Below are 21,690 nucleotides of genomic sequence, written 5' to 3' on the forward strand. Positions count from 1 at the left end.
TCCAAGATTTCAGTTAAATTACAAATAAAGAACCAGAAGGATCGAAGTGGCCTGAGCCATGTGTGTGCTCCCCTATGGAAAGCACCTCTCCTGTGCTGTAGACAAAGCTAGCCAAGGTGTTAGCATATTTGGGAGTACTTAAGAGCTGTTTTGGTGCTGGGACATTATGGGTCATGCTGTTTCTGCCCAAACCAGGAATAGATTCTCATGCTTCTGCCAGGTAAAGTTGCATTGTGCAGACATGACATAAATTCAAGTAGTCTGACTTAATTCACAGCTTGATCTAAAACCATTTTTCCTCCAGTGATCCAGGAAATCTTTGAAAGGCATTGAAGTGAGATCTCCTGTCTTAATGCCTTAATTACCATGTTAACAGATATACTGTCCCTCATCAAAAGTGTGTTAATTAGAATTACATTATAAGTTCTCTCCATATCTTAGGGTTTTTTTAAGCTACTGTTTTGCTTATACCAAATAGAGGTGGCAATGAAACAAGGTGACTCTGTGGTACCATATTGTCTCACTGCAGATCTGTCCATCCAAGAGCTGTGTATGTTAACTCCATGTCAAAAAAGTGCTTGTTGATGGATGCAGATGATGAAGCAGTCTTAAACCTCATTGCCAAGTGTGAATGGGACCTAAGTAAGCCTCCAGGAGTAACTGGATCATCTAAGAGAGTCCCTGCGGTTGAATTTCATGATTTAAACAGTATGTGTTTTTTGCATTTTGAAATCTCATTCATTATCTTTAGTAATGGAGTAGTTTGTCTCAAGGTGGACAGCGATGCTAGGTTTCTGGGTGATACAGCACTCTTCAGTGCTGACCTGTCCACAAGATATGTTGAGAGTGTATGCCTTATGAGATGGAGGGGATCAGCCTTTGTAACACTAAAGGGCAGAGGGAGATATGGCAGGTGGAGACAGCCAGGTTACAGGGGAAAGGAGTGCAACCGGGTTTTTGTTGCTCCTGGACTATCTGGCAGTTCAAAGAGTCTGACTGGCCTTGGTGACATTCTCCCTTGGACGAAGGGTGCTACTGCTGAATATCAGACTGGTGAATGTGAAAGCAGCCATCCAGGACTTGATCCTAGATGAGTGTGCCAACCTGGTTGGATGAAACTAGGCGTGTATGAAACCCTCCCAGCTTTGCCCTCCTGGGTTCTCCATGCAGCAGCCAGCAAGACTTATGGGATGGAAAGGCAGAGCTGCAATGGTCTATCTCAATCTCACAGTCTTCCAGTTTTGAGTGTGTGTACCTGAAGGTGGGTGTTTGGGACAGAATAAGGATTCTGCTGGTGTACTGCCCACCCCGCTGTCCAACAGTCGCCTTTCTTGAACTAGCGAGAGGTGGGGTTAGTGCTGGCATGGTAGGTTTGTGGCTATAACATTTGCATGAACTAATAAAAAGCAAGTAACATTTGGGGGTATTTGCTAAATCTTCTCATGCTGAACTTGAAAATTTTTTCTTTTGGTTTGGTGATTTGGAATTTTGGTAAATTAAAGCCTGTGGTGAGTAATGGGGAAATTATTTTTCCTTTCTTTTCAGGAGAATCACACTAGTTTAAAGGAATTTTAAAACAATGCACAATAAGCATTGTAAGTTTTTTGTTATTTTCCATTTATTTTTAAAAAGGATGTAGCAAAAAATTGAGGTGAGAAACACTTGCTCTTCATGGCTGTAGCTGATGTCTCCTGTGATGCTGTAGTACGTACTGTGTTTTAATGACTAATTTAGTACTCAAACATGTTTTTTCTTGAGGTATTTACAAAATGGATAAGAATACCGGGAGGCACTGGAGGTCTTCTCTCTCCCCACCACATTATGTCCTAATGCAAAAGAAATGGACACACGAACATACGCCCAAGGTAAAGAAAAATAAAATCAAATCCTATATTGTGCATTCTTCCTATGCTAAGAATCCCTCTAAGACATTATGCAAAGCAAACCAGACAGAAATGCAATTGCCTTTAACATTTCCTAATATCATAACATCCTGACATTTTACATAGTGTTGTAAAAATGTCCACACATCTCAAATGTTTCCCAACTCAGTTCAACCAATGAAAATGTCTGGATTTCGAAGTCTGCATATCTGCTGTTTACCACTAACCTTAAAAAAATCATCACCAAGTTTTGGCTTGGTTATTCAAGACTCTTATATAGTGTTACTTTCTCATTAGGTATAGTGTTCTACAGGAGTAGTGGAGAAATCTGGAGGACCTCAGGGGCAAGGGGAAGCTAATAGGAAGAGGTTGTGGGGTAGCAGAGATACAGGGAAGGGTGCAATGTCTTTGGACACCAAAATGCAAGAATCTGGGTATATTAGGGCCAGAATGGCAACCGAAGAAACTTTGGGAAATGAGTCAGGAGAGTGTATACCCTTAACTTGGTGGGGGTGCACTTCATACATTTACAGGAGTTCAGGCACATTCCTATTATGTCAATGGGTAGAAATGTATACAGAAATATGGCCTGCAGTGTATTATTCAGACTCTCTATTCTCTGAATAATCAGCATTTGATGTCAGATTATTAACTAACTCTTAAAAATAAAGAGCTCTGGCAGCATAGCTTTGTTACATACTTGTATAATTTGCTTTGCCAATAAGGTATCAAAGAGCTCATTCAGGGCTCTATAGGTAAAATAGGGTAAACAGTTAATTGAAAGCTTGTTTATGATAACTGCTTCTCTTTCATTCAGTCTATTCTGATATAACATTTGCTGGTTACAGGATGCCTTCCTGATGCTGTCATTTGAGCATGTAGATGTAGACAAATTTTACCAAAACTGTTTATCCCCTTCCAGGGATGATCCTGAACAGGATCCTGCATTCTTGTGGGACTATGTGTATGAGAGCTTATAAGGATTACTTTAGAACAGGAGTAGACAACATCGTTCCTCTGGGCACTAATGTGCCCCTGGACACTTTCCTTGGTGGCTGTCAAAGTGCCCTAAATTAACATATCTTCTTAATGGCAGCTGGGATTGCTGTGAAATAGGTTTCTGTTGGTGCTGAAAACTGTGGGTTCAAAAGAGTTGTTTAGTGTGCTGGGACTCAGACCCCACCTCTGCCTTGTACTCAGTCTTTCAGGCCGGTTATTTGTCCTTTGCCATGCTTCCCATGGCAGGCATTTTGTGGTGGTGCCCAGGACAGTTTCTCAAATTGCCAGATGTGCCCACAGCCCCAAAAGATTGCCTACCCCTGCTTTAGAACGTCCACTGATGAGCACCAAACAATGTAGTGGATTTGACACTATATTTAGTCATTGTGTTTGGTGACTTCTGTTGCAGTATTGAGCAGTAGTAAGATCACTTAATGTTGTTATAAAGACGAATGCAAAACTTGGTATTTCAAAATATGTAGACTTGTAGGAAAGCTTTCAAAGCACTATACATATATGTTAATTAAAAAAACTTTTTTTTAGGATGCTATATCAGAAAATAGAAATGTGTTGAAAGCGAGAGAACTGGACAGAGGTATGTTAGATCTAAATTTGCTTGGTGTGTTTCTCTTATTACCCCCACCCCCACTGCATATTGAAAATATACGGTAACAAATATAGTCCTGATTCATTATCTGAGTTTAGTTCAGTTATATTATACTGTAGTCTTGAAATCCTGTGTGCTTAGGCTTCTGAGTTAAGCACCCATGAGAGGAGAAGGTAAGTGCTAGGCACGTATTTATTTAATTCAGTTAGATAATCATTTAAATTAGAAATCATCATCTGAAGCCAAAACAAGGGTACACCAAAAAGAACTAAATTCCAGGAGGTTAATCCTTTAGAACAGAGTTGGGGAACATGTGACTCCCCAGATGTAGTTGGACTGCAATTCTCATCAGCCTTAGCCATCATAGCCAGTGGTGAGGGCTGATAGGTGTGTGTGTGTGTGTGTGTGTGCAGCCCAACAATGTCTGGAAGGCCACGTTGCCCACCCGTGCTTTAGAAACATACAGTTTACAAGCTGAATCCCGGGGAAGAAAATCCTTCAGAAATCCTGCTCTAACAGAGAAGCCCAAGTGGTTTCAGAAAACCTCAACCAGAAAGGGACTAAAAAAACCCTAATACATAGCTCTCCCTTGACAAGGGCCACAATGCAGACCTTGCTAGTGGAAAAGTCTGCTTGTAAACAAAAAGTGTAGTCTTAGGTTTCAGTGTAGTCTTAGTTTTTAGGTCTTTAAGTACAGCTCACAAACTAAAGTTTAAGTATAGACCCTAAGTCCAAATTTAAGTTCAACTTTTAGTTCAGCTTTAAAAACCAGAGTATAAATAAAGTGTACACTGAGCCAGGCTCATAGTGACTCAGCCCGTTGCATTCCTCAAACTACACCCTCTCCTTAATTCCCTACCCATTGTCTACTCCCCTGATTAAAAAAAACCCCTCAGTTCCCAGGGGCTCAGCTGATCCAGTTTATGATTTTGCAAACAGGAATGTGGTGCAAATAGGCCATGCGCATACAGTAAAACATGATAGCCAGTCAGAAAGGCCAAAGGGCCATAAGGGAAAATGCATACACCAAACACATTTGGAGAGGAACACCACATATATGCTTATGCTGGAAGCCCCTGAGCAAAATTGGGAGAGTTGGAGTGCTTGGTTTCAAAGGAGAACATAGATATAGTGGGCATAACAGAAACCTGGTGGAATGAAGAGAACCAGTGGGATAATGTTATCTCTGGATACAAACTCTATAGAAATGATGGGCTAGGGCATACTGTGAGTGGTATTGCTTTGGAAGAGGTCATAGTGTTAAACTAGAAGCCTCAATAGGAGCTGGCTCCTCAATAGACTCACTGTGGGTGAAAACACCAGGTCTCCAAAGTATTTTAGTACTAGGGGCATGCTATTGTCCCCCTGACCAAAATGCTCAGGATGTCTGGAGATGGAGAATGAGATCAGGGAATCATTCAAAGGAGAAAGTACTAATAGGTGACTTCAGTTACCCTCACGTACGCTGGATACATGTGTATACCAGTCATGACAAAGAAGTAAAATTCCTCCATACTCTAAACAACTCTGCCCTACAACAGTTGGTCATGAAACCGGCCAGAGGCATGACAACTCAAGACTTAATCCTAAATAGTACCCAGGATCTAGTGTGAAATGTGAGTGTTGTTGAACTGACTGGAAATGGCGGTGCTATCAAATGTAATTTATATGCAAGTTGAAAATTGCCAAGGAAGTCTGAGACAGTCACGTTTGACTTCAAAGGGGGGATACTTCTCTAAAATGAGGGAACAGGTAAAAAGGAAATTGAATGGGAAAGTCTCTCCAGAATGCTTGGGGATTACTCAAAACCACCATCAGAAGTTCAGCTAGAATGTATACCACAGGTCAGGAAAGGTAGCACAAACTCCAAGAGGTCACCAGCCTGATGAACAAGCAGGTCAAGGAGTCTCTTAGAGATAAGATGGCTTCCTTCAGAAACTGGAAATCTTGCCCAAATGAGAACAGAAAGGAACACAAACTTGCACAAAGAAAACGCAAGGAGACAATAATGGATGGAAAAAAGGATTTTCAGGCGCATATTGCTAATAATAGTAAGACTAATTGATCAGAAGCAGGAAACTGGCTAGGGAAACTGTTGGACTGTTGGATAACAATAGAGTTAAAATATTAAAGAAGTATAAAGAGATTGCAGAGAAAATGAATAATTCATTGCATCTGTCTTTACAGATGTAGGGCAAATACCCTTGTGTGAGGTGACCTTTTCATGAAGGGAGTTTGAGGAACTGAGGAAAATAGTGATGGCAAGAGATGAAATTCTAGGTCAGGGATGGGCAATCTCCAGCCCACTGGCCTAATCCAGCCCATGGAGGCTCCCCTTCTAGCCAGTGGAGACTTCTGCTCCCTCCATGGGCCCCTCTTCAAGCTCTGTCCCCTCACCTGGGGGCTACCAGGGGCTTGGGGAGGACCAGGAAGAGGAATCCCTTTGTTATCTCCAATATGTGATCGGAGATAACAAGGGGATTCCCCTTACTTAGTGTACTGAGTCACCCCCAATGTGGGAAGGTGCAGGATGGCCAAAGCCAGTCCCCAGCCAAAGTGGTGGCTGGAGAAGCTCCAGCCAGTGCTTTCGCCAGAGGCTTAACCCTCCCTGCATCAACCCCAACGGGGGAAGGCAAGGGGTGAGCAAAGCTGGTGGTCCACTCAGCCAGTGCTTTCAGGAGCCAGCTGAGTCCTGACCCTGAAGCTCAGCCAGCCCTTGGAAATACCATCCCAGTGCACTTTGCTTGTTCTTCACCTTCCCTGCATGGGCAAGGTGAGGGACAAACAAAGCTATCTGCCTGGCCAGCTGGTGCTTCAGCTGGGGACCCAATGATGTTGGGGGGCGGAGCCCTGCTCCTGATGTCATAGATGGGGGCCCCACTCCCTGACACCACCTGGCCCAGTGGAATCCAGGGGGCAATCTGGCTCCCAGAATCTATATGGTTCTTTACCTCATTCTAGCCTTTATTGGCAAATTGAAAACAAACAAATATCTGGGTCCAGATGGTATCCATCTGAGAGTTCTTAACAACTCAAATGTTAAGCTGCTGATCTTCTAACAAAAATATGTAACATGTTCCTAAGATTGGCCTCTGTACCAGAGGACTGGGAAATGGCCAATGTAATGTCAATTTTTTAAAAGAAATCCATAGGAAAATTCAGGAAACTACAGGCTGGTTAACTGAATGTCTATTTCCGGTAAATTGGTGGAAAGCGTTATTAAAGATAAAATTATCAAGCATATAGAATGAACATGACTTCTGGAGAGAGAGGCCCTGTCTCGCTAACCTTAGTTCTTTGACATTGTCAACAAGCTTATTGAATGGGTGATCCAGTAGACATTGTTTACTTCAACTTTCAAAAGGCTTTTGAGAAAGTCCCTCCCAAACACTATTGATCAAACGTAGCAACTGAGGGATAAGAGCAGACATCCTTTAATGGATAGGTAGCTGGTTAAAGTAGAGTGTAGGGTACATGGTCAGTTCTCACAGTGGAGGGATGTAAATAGTGGTCCTCAGATGTCATGCCCCTGCTGGAGGAATCCTCTTCAGAGGAGGAACTAGAGCTCTCGGAGACAAACATCGTCAAGGAGCAACCTATGCCCAAAGGGTAGGAGGAGCCTGCACTTTCAGGGGAGATGACCGCAGGTCCATTCCCGCAAGAGGATGGGAACTCCATCTCTCCACAATGTATTATCCTCACTCAAATGGACAGACAGAACAGACCAATGCCGCTTCAGCTATCAACAGAGCAACTGGATAGAACCTCTACCCCTGGCTGAATTCGCATACAACACCCAACACTCCTCCACCTGCAGAACTCTTTGTCAGCTGTGAATATACAGTCATGCCATGTGGATTGTGCAATGCCCTGGCTGTTTTCCAGTGCTTCTTGAATTATGTTTTTCGAGATTACCTTGACCACTTTGTCATTATTTATCTGGACAATATACTGATTTATTCCACCAACTGGCAAGTTCACAAGGCCCGTATCTGGGCCATATTGCAAAACTCTTGGGGGATAGGGGGGTCACTCAGCTACTGTATCAGAGGTGGAGTTTCCTTCCTCCTGTGGGGATGGACCTGTGGCCATCTCTCCCAAGGGCATGGGCTTATTCTTGATGTTTGTTTCTGGAAGCTCTAGTTCCTCCTCTGAAGAGGATTCCTCCAGCAGGGGCATGTCACCCAAATATGTGTATTGGTACCAGTGCTTTTTAATTAGATCTTGAGGTAGGCATGAGCAGAGAGGTGGCTAGGTTTGCTGATGACACCAACATGTTTAAGGTAGTTAAAACAAAAAGGAATGGTGAAAAGCTCCAAAAGAATCTCTCCATACTGGGGGAATGGATATTAAAATGTCAACTGCAGTTCAGCGTGCAAGTGCTGCATGTTTGGACAACACTCCTAATTTCATGTGTATGCTAATACGGTCTGAGCTGGCAGTAACTGACCAAGAAAGATCTTGGAGTTGTGGTTTGTAGCTCAATGAAAATGTTGACGCAGTGTGTGGCTGCTGTGAAAAAGGCAAATTCCATGTTGGGGATTATTAGAAATGGAATTGAATATAAAACTGCCAATATCATAATGTCATTATACAAATCTGTGGTGCGACTGCATTTGGAATACTGTGTACAGACCTGGGCACCGTACCTCCAAAAGGATATTATAGAGTTGGAAAAGGTACAGAAAATGGGAACCAAAAAGATGAAGGTGTCAGAGCAACTCCCCTTTGAGGAAAGGATGCAACATTTGGAGCTTTTTAGCTTAGGAAAAAAAGGCAACTAAGGGAGGAAATGATAGAGGTGTATAAAATTATGCATGGTGTGGGGAAAGTAGACCGGAGAAGTTTTTCTCTCTCATAATACTAGAATCCATCAGGGGCATCCAGTGATGCTGAACGGTGGGACATTCAGGACAGATAAAAGGAAGTATTTCTTTATGCAGTGCATAAACTGTGGGATTCGCTACCACAAGATGTAGTGATGGCCATCAGCTTTAAAAGGGGATTAGAAAAGTTCATGGAGGAGAAGGCTATGAATGGTTACTAGTCATGATTATATCTTGCCTCCAGTATTAGAGGCACTATACCTCTGAATACCAGTTGCTGAGGAACACTTAGTGGGAGGGTGCTGTTGCATTCATGTCTTCTTGTGGGCTTCCCATAGGCATCTGATTGGCCACTGTGGGAACTGAATGCTCGACTAGACAGGCATTTGGTCTCATCCACCATGGCTGCTTTTGCGTGTTCATGGGGATACCCTCCTTCGTTGTAGAAAAATTCAACTTTGGAGTTACTATGGTAAGTTCCTCTTCTAAAGTGGATGGAATGGTATCTTACCCACCCTGGATGGAGATGCCTTGCTACTGGGAGGAGTAGCAGGTGTTCTCCAACTCACAGGGTTTTTCAATTAGTGTGTTGAGCCCCAGAGATCCTGTGCCACTTCATGGGTATTTTATTTTCTGTTTTGTTTGTTTGTTAAGAGTTACAGTCCTTGCATGAGCAGGGAGAGTTGAGTAAGCTAAAAATGGGAGGGACTCTTTCCGAAAGAGGAAAGTACATACAGGTATGATTTGTATAAGCCCGGCTTATTGGAGTGAGTGGGAGGAGTGACTCATTGGAGGATACCCTCCATGCACTGTAGAAAAGGAACTTGGCACAGTATGTTCAACATTTTATTTTTCTCCTCCATAATATAGTAGCGTGCATAATTCACCAATTTTACCAGTTGCCTGCAGTTTCTAGACTGGGATGTTAATGTTCTAGTTAAATTTCCCAGACATGTGTTACACCCTAACAAATAACAACATAAAATACATTTTGGAATATGTTGCAGTAATCTGGGTTTTTTCTTCCCTGTACTAGAATACAGAATTGCCCAAGGTGTCTTTGGTCAAGGGCCTGAGAAAAAGAAAATTGACAGTGGAGTTTCATTTTTAGGCACTCAACCAAAAGAGCTGCCCAAGAAACATCCCAATGTGAAGTTCCAGAATGAAGCTAAAGAGTCTGAAAAAATGGCAGCCCATGTTAGTTTTACACCCCATCCAGGTAAAATTGTTTTTGAAGCGTTGCCATGGCCTTGCTAAGATCCAAGATAAACATGTTGAGTGAAATTAAACATATGTCTGCTGCCAAAAGCAGCAGCCACCTATCTGCCTCTCCCTCCATAATCTCTTGTAGAACTGACCGGTGTGTTGATGTCTCAGTGTTCTGTGTTTCCCTACCCCCACTCCCCAGTAGAGGAGGCCAGTGATGTGGAGCAGGGCCAGGGAAATACAGATTATTGTGATATCAAGGAACATGAGTTCTACTAAATCAGGGATAGGCTGCCTGGTGCCCTCCAAATGCTTTGGACTACAACACCCCTTAGGCCCAGCCACTGTGGTCAATGATAAGGGATGCTGGGAGTTGTAGTCCAAACCATCTGGAGGACCGTAGGTTGCCTACCTCTGTGTTAGATGTTATGGAGACAAATGGGGGAGCTAGATGGATGGCTGCAACATTTTCAGTGTTGCATCTAGTTCGGCTCTGTTTGTCTGATCCATCCCAGCAATTGAACTTTTTTTTGCTAGCCCTGTGAATAAATATGTAAAAATGACAGGTTGTAATGGCTTTGCTCCTTCTCTATTAATTTGAAGAAGGTTCCTTATTTTTCCTGAGTTACGATGTTTGAAGTAGCAGTAATTTCTACTCGTTCTTCAGTGAAAGGTATTGGCTAATGCTGTTGCCTTTGCTGAGTGTAAAGCTGTGGCAGTCTGTTAGATCATGGGACTGTGTGACCAAAACATATGTGGTAGTTAGAATGATTTGGAAAGCTTTTTGTTGAATGTTGTCCAGACAAGAGTCTCCAGTGTGTTTTTATGCTAATGGCTCCACCTTGCAGATTATTCCAATCTGCAATTTGCTATTTATATATCTCATTTAACCCACTTTCAAACCCATTCCTCTGCAAAGAGAATGGTTTATCTTTTTCTTACTGAAGGCAAATAATAGTACATGAATTCAGAAACAGTTGGCATGACTTTACTGATTTTTTGGCACCAAATTGAAACTTGTTTCCCTGTTCATTTTATCTGGTTTGCCTGTCCTTTTCTATTTTTCTGCCTTTTAAATTGTTTTATGTCTATATTCTGTTCTGTTGTTATTGTATTTTAGGGTTCTGTAACAATTTTGGAGTCTTTTATTGTTCACTTCCCCAATATCTTTGGATGAAGGGTGGTTTAAAAGTCTTTGTCATCATTATAATACATCCAACGTGTTACTTGAACTACTGCCATAGATAATCTTCTGCTGATTCATCTAGGACTCAAGTTGAGTGTTCAGAGGAAGTTTTCTTGCCCTCTCCAACTCGCTTTGAATTATTTGTTCCTTGCCCTCCAGGAATTTTCAGCATCGTTTCCCTTGGCCTCTCCCGTTAACTGCTTATGATTACACTTGCCAAAGCTCCTAACCCTAATGTCATTTAAGGTGCAGTCCTGTGGCCGCTAGTCAGCAGCTAGATGGCTATAGGATTGGTCGGTTTCCAGGAGCTGACCTTGGAGCTGGCACAGAGCGGGTCAAAAGGGGGCGGTCCCGGGGGTGGGGAGGGGTGAGGAGTGTGTAAGTGCCGGTATGGAGCTTCCTATGTGTCATCCAGCCTCTTCACCCCACGCTCTGAGGTCCCGAGGCTAGACAGCCGAAATTGGCTGTCTAGCCGCAAATGCTGGGCAGCTGGAGTGCAGGGGAGACGATCCCCTCTGAGCTCCTCCCACTGTGTATTGGATAGGCGGTCACCTTCAAGTTTGGAGGCAGTTGCCTCTCCACATAGGATTGTGCCTTTATTCACTTTTTTTTTGGTATGTCTCAGAGCTACAACCTTTGGCAATATTGCTTCTTTAATCCTCATGCTATATTTCCAAGGTTCTAGAAATCTCTGCACTTCCAAACCAGCTGCAGTGTCTGTCTGTCTTTCTATCCAGCCATCATTACATAGGAACATAGAAGCTGCGCTATACTGAGTCAGATCATTGGTCCATCTAGTATTGTTGACATTGATTGGTGGTGGCTCTCCGGTTATCAGGCAGGAATTTTTCCAGCCTTACCTAGAGATGCTGGGGAGTGAACTTGGGACCTTCTGAATGAAAAGCATTTGCTATGGCACTGAGCTATGGCCCTTTCCCTAAAGGTGTCTGTGGGGAATAACATTTAAGGTGTCATTCCCCATAGACACCTTAAATATGGGATGGGGGGACTAGACTGCTTTTGTTCTCCTGCTTTCCCCCTTGGTTCCAGCTCTTCCCAAAGGCAAGTGATTGGGAAATCTGTGTATTAATCTATACCAGGAGTGGGGAACATTTTTTTTTATGTCGGGGACTCCATTCCCTTGGAGGAAATTTCAGGGATGGGGGATACCAGATGTGAAGTCAAAAGTGGGTAGCGCTAGAGATGGCAGTGGGTCACCCCCTTTTCCCTCTTGGTTACCCTTTCTCATTCGGCCACCCAGTTCTCTCCCCGCTGAAAATACATGTACACATGTGAGTGCAACAATTAGGCTTTGGAACAAATAGGCCATTCATGCGAATCAGACCCGTTTCCTAAGACTAATTATTATGCGGGGGCCGAGGAGAGAGACTGCGAGCTGCAACCAAGCCACAGACTGGAGATTTGTGATCATGGCTTAATTTGTGATCATGGCTTAATTTGTGATAGACATTTGACTCTGCCTGGCTGCTTGGTTTCTTTGGGGATTTGCTGTTCTTTGGGGCATTGTATTCTCCAGATAGCGGTCTTGGAGGCTGAAAGTGTTTCTTTGCTTACCAGAGCCCTGTGCAGATATTTGCTGAAATGCCAACAGAGAGAGGAATCAAAATTACACTAACTGGCCCTGGTCTCTCCAGCATCTGCACATTTGGACATCACATTTGCATCGGAGTCTCTGTGCACAGCATCCAACATGCATAGTTTGAACCACGCAATCCCTGCAGTGCAGTTTTGATAATGTATAGTTTGGACCTTTATGTGTTGGGCTCAACATGCAAATGAGCTGCCTATTTTGTAGATGTCTGACAGGCCTGGGGCACTCCAGGGTGAGCTGAGTTGTCATGATTCTGATTCTTCTATTGCAGATTTAATTGATTTGTCTGCGTAGGGATAATATGAACCTCTTGTAGGCAGTCAAGCTCTGTAATACAGTTTGTTCCACCAGCAATAACAATACAGTTGTGATACAATACAATACTTTATTGCTTAAAGCCATAGGCCACCACAATGTACATTAAAAAGAGAGAGAGAGAAAGAAAAAAACCGGACAGTCACATATTTGTATATACATAAATTCATACATCCAACGGAATCATCCCTAGTAGGCTGTTTGGGCTTTGGCACGTATTTTCCTTGCTGCCAAGGCAAATTTTGCTACCTGGGCAGTGGTGAAAGCATCAGTGCCAGAAAGAAGGACACATATCTTTTCTAAAGGTGTTCTATTTAGGAGGCTCTGGGAAATAATGGCAAGAAATAAATGCTTAGGATGGCCATAGAGAGGGCATCTTAGTAAGTAATGAGAGACATCCTCAACCTCTCCAGACCCACAGATACAGAGTCTCTGATGGACTGGGGTATTGTCAAATTTTCCCTCCAAGAAGGCAGAAGGCATGCATTGTAGACGCAAAGCTGTAAATGATTTCTGTAAGTGAGGCACAGTCAGAGTTGTAAAGTAACTCTCCAGACCAAATGACGTCTTATATAATGGGTACCAGCAAGAATAAGGCACTTGTGAGATTGTAACCAAATCCATGCACTTAGAATAAAGATAAATTTTTTACTTAACCTCTGCTTTACTCTATCAGAAGGGAAAGAAGGAAAGGGCTCAGTATCAATTCCATAAGCTTGCAACATAGGTTTGGTCAGGTTTACCCAAGGCTTTTGGGATGGGGTCTGAAGTTGCTCTTGAAAGCATTTTTTTGGAAGGCGGGAATTGCTCATGTGGGTCAACTTGAGCCAATACAAAGCGAGAGCAGCGTAAATAGATGTTTTAACTGAAATCAATCCTGCTTCTGCCCTTAGAAGGGCCCCAGGTGTACTCCGGGGGACAGTTAAGAGAGATCTCATAAAAGAGTTCTGAACCACCTCAAAAATAGTGGCATTCGTGTATCCCCATACCTCAGCCCCATACATCAGTTGTGAAACTACTTTCTTCTGAAATATCTCAACTGCAGGGGCAACCAAACTTCCTCCTTGTGATCGAGAGAACTGAAGGAGAGATTGAGTAGACTGGGATGATTTCAGCTTAATTACATCTAGATGTTGTCTCCACGAAAGTCGGGCGTTGAAATTAAGGCCCAAATATCTAAAGTTGTTCATTTGTTCAATGGATTCTTTGTCCAACTTCCACGTATGTGTTTTCCTTTTCTTCCCAAATACTACAATTTTAGTCTTAGCATAGTTAATAGACAAATGCTCTCTTGTGCAAAATGTACTCAACTTTCTCAAGAGCCTTTGCATACCAATTAATGTAGCAGAAATCATTGCGATATCATCCGCATATAGGAGGACTGAGAGTTTAACATCCTGAATAGAAGCTGGGAAGCATTCCAAATCACTCAGTTCTTGTACAATGTTATTAATATAAAAATTAAAAAGAAAAGGGGCCAATAAACATCCCTGATGCGCTCCTTTATCAGTTGGGATGCTTTCTGATAACAATCCATTCGCCCCCAGCCTAACTCTAAGAGTAGTGTCAGAGTGAAGCATTTGGATTAAAAGAAACAGCCTTCTATCAATGTTTGTGGCAGATAGTTTTTGCCACGAACGATCTCTATCTACAAGGTCAAAGGCTGAACTAAAATCCACAAAAGTAACAAATAACTCTTTTCTATCATGCTGAGAATATTTCTGTATTAGGTAATGGAGAACAAAACACTGGTCTATTGTAGATTTCCCCTTTGCAAACCCAGCCTGTTCTTCAGCTAAAGTCAAGTTTTCAGCTGCCCATGACTCTAATTTGTGTAAAAAATATTTAGTATATAATTTTGAAACAACATTAAACAGACTGATTGGTCTAAAATTATTTGGACCTGCTTTAGAGCCTGTCTTGTGAATAGGAACAACAGTGCTCACTTCCCAGCCCTGGGGGATTTTTCCATGCTGGTTTATATAAGTAAACATTTTAGCAAGAATTGGGCACCACCAAGTAGAATTAGATCTAAACAATTCACCAGGAAGCATATCCTCTCCAGGGGCCTTTTTAGGAGGCAGGGAGGCAATCAAATCATGCACTTCATCCCAGGTTACTGGTTCCCAATCAGGGCAGGAAGAGAAAGACAAAAAATCCCTGCCGTGAAGGGGATCAGATGGGGTCCCAACAAAAGATTGTCTAAACAAGGCTGAAAAGTGAGCTTGCCACTGTGAGGAAGTAATTTGATTATCAATAGAGCCATGATGTCTCCTTGTCCCTTTTGTCACTAACATCCAGAATCTAGCTGAATCTCTTTCTAGAATTGCCAGCCCTAGCTCCATCCAGGATTGTTGTACATACTCGTTCTTTTTCTGGCGCAGGAGATTTTTATACCCTTTGCGCAAGTTGACGTAGACAGTAAAATTTTCTAAGGAGTCTTCTGGCCTCAATCTCCTGATTGCTCCTGCCAGCCTACGTTTCTGGGCAGTGCTCCGTTTATCAAACCAGCCTTGACTAGTGTGCAGGCCTGGAAAAGGAGCTTTAGTAGCGACCACAATGGTCTAAGTTCTTTCACTATTTTCCCATAAGTTCCCAGGGAGTCCAGGGAAGTAAAAAATTCCTTTCTCAAAGGTAACATCTTGGGGGTTGCTAGAAATAAATTTATTTTTTCTTGCAGCTTCCCATTCCAACACAGTCTTTTTTCTCCCTGGGTTATTAAATTATTTGCAGAAGCGAAAACGAGGGGAACTTTTCCAGTTGGTAACAAAAGACACATCTGAATTGGCATGTGATCACTCTCTGGTCTAGTAAGGACTTTAAAATTGTTGAAAAAGAATAGAGCCAATTGTGAGAGCATCATAAAATTTATCACACTCCTGCCCCTTGGGCCAATATATGTATATAAGTTCGAATCTGGGTCTATATCTGTCCCATTACATGTATATAAGTGAAACTTAACAAGAGCAAAGAGGAATTGACCAGCTTTATTAAGCCCCAAATCCTTAGAATTTCTAGTAGGGAGAGAAGCTAGATAGTCTGGAGTAAGTCCCATTTTCTCACCAATTTTACAGTTGTTTTGTCCTATTCTAGCATAGATTGATAGCATAGCTATCAAGATTTTAGGGTCAGCCTGTATTTCAAATAGGGTGGAGAGGGCCCGATCAAGTTCATTCCATATGGAGGTATTTTCATACTTTGAATTCTGTGGGGGAGAATATACATTTACTAAAAAAAAAGGTCAGACCTGAAGGCCAATCCACCTGAAGAATTAAGATGTTACTACTATCACTTACATCAAGCTGTAAAATATTTGGGTTATTATCCACTGAAACCATAGTCGCTAGACTGCCCCAGGCACGGCCTCTACAATCTGATTTGCTAGCTGGTTGGGTATACACAAGGTATCCTGGAAAAGTGGGAACAGTCGTAGTGGTAGCCCAGGTTTCTTGAAGAAAAAGAACTTCAAACTGAGCGCAATTTTTTTTTAAATTCTCATCTACCAGCTTGGAGGCGCATCCTGCAACATTCCAAGAGAGTAATCTAATAGAAATAGCAGTGCCAACCTGTGGAGAGGAAGGTAGTCAGCATGGACCAGCCCTCTTAATGCTGACAGTGGCTTGTTTGTGGAGTCCTGATGCTTCAGATATAATTCCGCTATCCCTATCTCTACATGGCCTGTCTATTGCTGGGGTCTGAGAGAGTGGAGTTGACCGCTGTTCACATTCGAATTCTATCCCTGTGAAGTGTCCGTCGGCTATACAGTTCTGTGCTGCGTGGTTTGAAGATGTTTGAAGGTGGGGTGGGACAGTGGCCCTTTTTTTCAGAGGCTGTGCAGGAAGGCAGGGTGGTAAATTTATTTCTGCTGTAACTTTTTGAAGTTTGGTTTGAAAGAATCCCAGCTCAGTTAAATTTGATTTTCCTAAAGAGGTGAACTTGAGAGGCTCAATAGCAGAAAGTAGCAAGGAGGATGGTGTCAGGCAGTGCTGCAGCTGTATTGTGATTTGCTCATCTGCAGCCTTTTTCTCCAAGGAGTTTAAATTAGATGGTTTCAGTTTTATTATTATTAACGCACGTTAATAAAGAAAAACTCTTTTCCCTTCACTCCGTGGTCTCTCTGACTCTGATTTCTGCAACAATCCTGTGTGGCTGATATCATCTGATTGTAGAGCTGGAACCTGAAGAGGCTTTTGTGAAGGGTCCAAAGCAGGGTGGCCTTCGGCTAATGTTTTCAACAGTGCATGGAACCTGGTAGTAATTGACTGTTGTTCCATTACTGGCAGGTCATAGAATGTTTCAGTTAAAGCTTCTTTTTCAGGTATCACAGAAGTAAATGGTTGTTCAATTGGAGAGAATTCTTCACCAGAGTCTATATCATATTGGCTCTCAGTCCAGTGGGCCATACAGAGAGGGTTCTTATTCGTATGCCTGGTAAAATCTAACTCTTTGACTCTAATCTCATTATCAGCATGATCTAGATTTATTAAATTGTTAGAGTCAAAGTTTATCAGAGTTGACTGTTTTTTTGACAAAAGGGGTCAGAGTCAGGAGGGTCTCTTGTCTATAGGTGTCAGTATCCTGACATTTCACAGACAATCCTTCAATCAAAGGTTGGGTCCAGGTGTTTAAAAAACATCTTTTCACCTGTATCCCAACATTGGCAAAAGCCCCCCTATATGCGAGGATAGAGTGCACAGTGGAAGTTTTAGTGAAGGTTGCTTTTATCCCAAAATTAGGGTAGTCAAAGGACAGATCTTCAACATCCTCTATGTTGACAAACTGTCAAATTGACAGAAAATGTAGCCCTATGTCACTAAGGATTTGTAAAAAATAATACTTCTTTTCAGTTTGAGACAATTCGCTGCTTGGCCTTGGAAAATTACAGAAGACCAGCTGGTATTTTAGAAGTGTTATAGATGGGTTTGCTGCCAAAGGCGATTTAGTCATGCAGATAATTCCATCTATACCTAGGCCTCCAGGCAGGGGAGAATCATTAGGTAGTAATTTTACATCAGCTGGGTTGAGTGACAAAAGGTCGGTAATTGCTGTCTGTGGGTCAGGGTCCTCAACTACTGGGGGTAGAGCAGGAAGATGCAACAAAGAGTTTTTCTTCCTCCAAGAGCTCTGAGCCATCTTTATCTTGTTAGGGCTATCATTTTTCCCCTGAACTTTGTTGTCCATGAGTCTAAACAATCTCTTAAAATTAAAATGACTATTAGAAGTACTGTAGCAGGATGCTAGCTTCTTTTTTCCCTTGTTAGGTTTCCCGCCCCTGTGGGAATTTTTCTGAGTCAGGCTTCTCTCTTGGGTCTTCTCCCAATTTTTCTCTTGGCATTGCTAGAAGGGCTAGGTATTGTTTCTTTAGCTCCCAGTACTGTGGGCTCCCTGGTTATATCAGCCCTCGCTTGGGTCCCTGTTGGAGCTTCTAGGGGATCAGTTTGTGTGCTGGCTTGAACACAACTTTTCCTACCTATATCACACTTTTGTGGGGCAGAACCCATAGCCCAGAATAACTTAAGAGAAGGGTCTAAACCCAGACCCATTAGGTCTCTCAGAATTTGCTTAGATTCTATATTTAATTGTTTAATAACTGAAATATTTCGTAGGAGGAACTGCAACATATTTGCAAATAGCATATTTTGTGTCCCCATGACATCAAGGCAAACTGAGTCCAGGGAAGGTTTTAAAAGTGCCTGGGGGCTTAAATATTCCTCATAGGCAGGAGCAAAAGTAGCCCCTTCCTCCTGCAGCACATCTGAGTCCGGGTCAGATTTTTCTAAACAATTCTCCTGTTCTGTAGTCCTAAATTCAGGGGGAGGTATCGAACCAATCAGAGTTTAGTGATGGGATTCTGAGCTGTGTGGCATATTTGCCTGTTGAGCTGTTGAAGGCTCCAGCTTAGAGAAAAAATGTGTAATTTTAGCCTGTGCTTTTACTCAGCTTTTAACTGGGGCCTGCAAGAATGCAGGCGAAAGGCCCAGCTCTTTATAATTTCTCCTTGTATATACCATTTCTAAGCTATTTAAAACTATACACTACCCTATTAGTATCTTATAACATTTGGCACCATAACCCACTTGGGCAAACTCAGCAGCAGCAACAATAACTTCCAAACTTAAAAATTAAAACATCTAAAACAACTAAAATCAATAGAATAAAACATTAGAAGATAATTTAAGATAGGTGCAACAGGCTAAAATAAATTGAACTAATTAAAATAATTAAAATGAGCTTTCCAATTTGAGATTGTTTTTGTGAACATTGGAGAACTTAAAAATGATATTTTGAGCTTATCAACTCTAAAACTATAAAACACTAACATATAATTTGAATCAAATAAGTAAAATATGAATAAAATATGTTATCAACATATATTAAAATAGGTTTAATGTATAGTCCCTGTATAGTGGCTGCATAGTCCTCAGTAGAATATCAACATATCTTACTGCAGTAAATTTTCAGACCTTTTGTATAGCAGTACTTCCTTTCATCTGTCCCAAATCCTGCTGTTAGTCAATTTTGTTCAGCGAGGCAAATTAAAGAGGGCTCCAAGCAGAAAGCAGGGTCTACAGGCAGGATAGCAGGCTTGGGGATGTGATGTAATCATCAAAGGGAAAATAAGGAGGTTTGTCTCACAATTTTAGGCCCAAGAATCGCCTTCTCACTTTCAGATATAATGAGGTAAAGTTGCTCTCAGGTGAAGTGGGGGCTAATGCTGGCACAGCTGCATTGAATGCTGACAGGGCCTATCAGGGTAGCCAGCTGCTGCTTGGCTCTCTGAGTCCCAGCCAACAAAACAATCAATAAAGTTTATCTTCATACTCCAGTGAATTTTTCAACTCCTCTTTCGTATTTCTTGAAACACCTGATCCCTCCCCCTGGCAGGCTTATGAACAGGGCTAGCACATTCAAAGGTTACAGATAATGCCAAAGACCTGCTTAACCAGAGAAGTCTTTACCTGCTAGTGGAAGGAGTTCCATAACCTGGGAGCTGTCACCAAAACAGCCCATTTCTTGAAATTTGAGGTCAAAAACACATCATGTAAGATTTTTCTCTCTCTTCTCCCTTTGGTGTCTTTTCAACTCTTTCTCTTCAGCTTCTCAGATGTATATAGAGATGGTAAGTGCTGTTGAACAAGCAAACTCAATACAGTTGTGGAAGTCTGAGCCACCTGTTGGAGGAACCCTGAGGAATTAATGTGCTTCTCAAAGAGGCCAGTTGACTTTCATCATGTTTTCATTACTGTTGAGTGGGCTGATTGGGATCAGATCAATGGTTTGTGGCTGCAAGCTATCAGTTAACTACTCCTGATTTAGATAAGCTCTAGATTTTTTCAAGCCCTATAGTTCCCTAATCCTATCAGAACATATATATTGGAAAAAAATATCTAAAATGTCTTGGGAAAATAGTTTCCACTGAACTAGAACAAATTATTACTTCCTGAAACCATTTCGAAAACTGTGTTTTTGTACGGCTTTACTCTGATACAGAGAAAATACCTAGGTTATACTGAGATTATTTGGTTAGTATGAATGTTGCTGCCCCTAAGTCTTAACTTCACACAATAACATTTCTATTAAGGAGCTTGTGTAATGCCATGGTTTCAGGTTTTCTCATCTAGAATAAAACCAATTATGCTCAAATGGTCATGTATTTCTCCTTTTGTAGGCCCATCTGGAGTGACAACAGGATCTAATCAGAAGGAACCTGATCAGAAGAAGGTAAACGGCAAAGATGTAGGTGTCACACCTAAATAGTAGAGAAGATATGTAAAATGTATCAATTTGTTATATAGCATGACTTTTTGTGGATCAGTTGTAATAAATTGCGTATACTGAAGATTCCTAAAGATATGTATCTGCACTAGCTCACTTTTGCACAGTCTGTCATGGATAATTGCTTGAATTGGTGTGGTGTCTTCCTGTACATTCCACTTCCTTGTTTCTTGGAATGAAAGTTCGTGCCTCTTTAAGTATTAACTTCCCCTGCTATATTGACTAATTCCCCCAGAGAAAAGGAACTGGTGCAGACACAGACTGCAGCAGATTTAGACAGTTTTTTCTCAAACTGCCTTTGAAACTGATGGGAGTTTGAAAAGTGGTTTGTAAAATACCACATGCTGGCGAAGGCTTTCAAAGGGTAGGTGGGGTAGAAGTCAGCAGTTCCACTGGCACTAGTAAATGGCTGAACAACACTTTGAATTGGAATCATTTTACTTTTAATAAGATTGTCAGCTCTGAAATATGTGTTTTGCAGATTAAGAGGCTACAGCACTGAACCAGAAAAGATGTATGCTTGGATCCCCTTGCTGAATTGGGAGCTGTGTGTGCAGATCGGAACATAGATGCGCACATCTATGTGCGAGGCATCTAGGGCAGTTCCTACCCACAGTGTGTTTTAGCTAAGATGGGCATATATGTAGCAACGCAGATGTGGGGGTGCCTCCTTGCTCCGCAGTGTCAGGCCACACCTTATCTCTAGATCAGGGCCTTCTCCTACAATAGGGAAGGGGCAGCTTGCAGCATTTGTCTATGTGCGGCATATTGTTTAGCTCCCAGACAGCTTTGATTGTGTTCTTTGCCTGGTTTAAAAGTTGTTGTTACATGTTTACTGTATTGAAGATAAATCTTACTTATTCATTTATTTAAGGGCAAACCTCAAGGAGCACCCCAGTTGGAAAACAAAGTGTTGTGTGAAGGAAAACCCATAGAACAACTTTTAGATTTGGTTGACAAACACTGGACTGGCAGCAAATCACTCCATAAGAATGAGACATTTTTATGTAAGTAAGGGCGGGTGTTGGGATTGGGTGTTTCTCCACAATGGTCTGGTCCCTTCTCCTCTGCTAAGTGACTCGGGTGTGGTGATGCTCCTCTAGGCCAGGCTCCTCCCATAGTTTTCTCCAACCCCTGAACAGGTTGGACAGGCGAACCACAACCTGTTTTCATCTGGCTGAGACACTCCCACTGCAAAGTGAGAGGTAAGCTCTTATTTCTCTCATTTGGTATGGGAGGCATGCAATGTGGCTCATGTCTCCTACTGCTTGGAAGGCACG

The 21,690-nt window shown here is 42.1% G+C and overlaps 1 protein-coding gene across 12 annotated transcripts in view; it reads left to right on the forward strand.

Moving 5' to 3' along the window:
• CEP72 (centrosomal protein 72) overlaps positions 1-21,690 on the forward strand; it is a 72,391-nt gene that overhangs the window by 17,555 nt on the left and 33,146 nt on the right. For 5 of the 12 annotated variants that reach the window (XR_014792251.1, XR_014792252.1, XR_014792250.1 and 2 more), the window contains exons 5-11: positions 530-708; positions 1,759-1,865; positions 3,426-3,477; positions 9,352-9,534; positions 20,304-20,371; positions 21,285-21,417; positions 21,553-21,615. Coding sequence is in view for 9 of the 12 variants with exons in the window: in XM_084857582.1 (XP_084713708.1) it covers positions 530-708; positions 1,759-1,865; positions 3,426-3,477; positions 9,352-9,534; positions 20,304-20,371; positions 21,285-21,417; positions 21,553-21,615 (785 nt within the window). In the remaining 3 variants the exon portion in view is untranslated. The remainder of the gene's footprint in view (positions 1-529; positions 709-1,758; positions 1,866-3,425; positions 3,478-9,351; positions 9,535-20,303; positions 20,372-21,284; positions 21,418-21,552; positions 21,616-21,690) is intronic. The other 7 variants (XM_084857583.1, XM_084857584.1, XM_084857585.1 and 4 more) reach the window with 7 other exon arrangements.

Source organism: Heloderma suspectum, chromosome 5 (assembly GCF_057233095.1).
Source record: "Heloderma suspectum isolate Gila_16-S chromosome 5, 16-S_ref, whole genome shotgun sequence".
NCBI classification, from domain to species: domain Eukaryota; kingdom Metazoa; phylum Chordata; class Lepidosauria; order Squamata; family Helodermatidae; genus Heloderma; species Heloderma suspectum.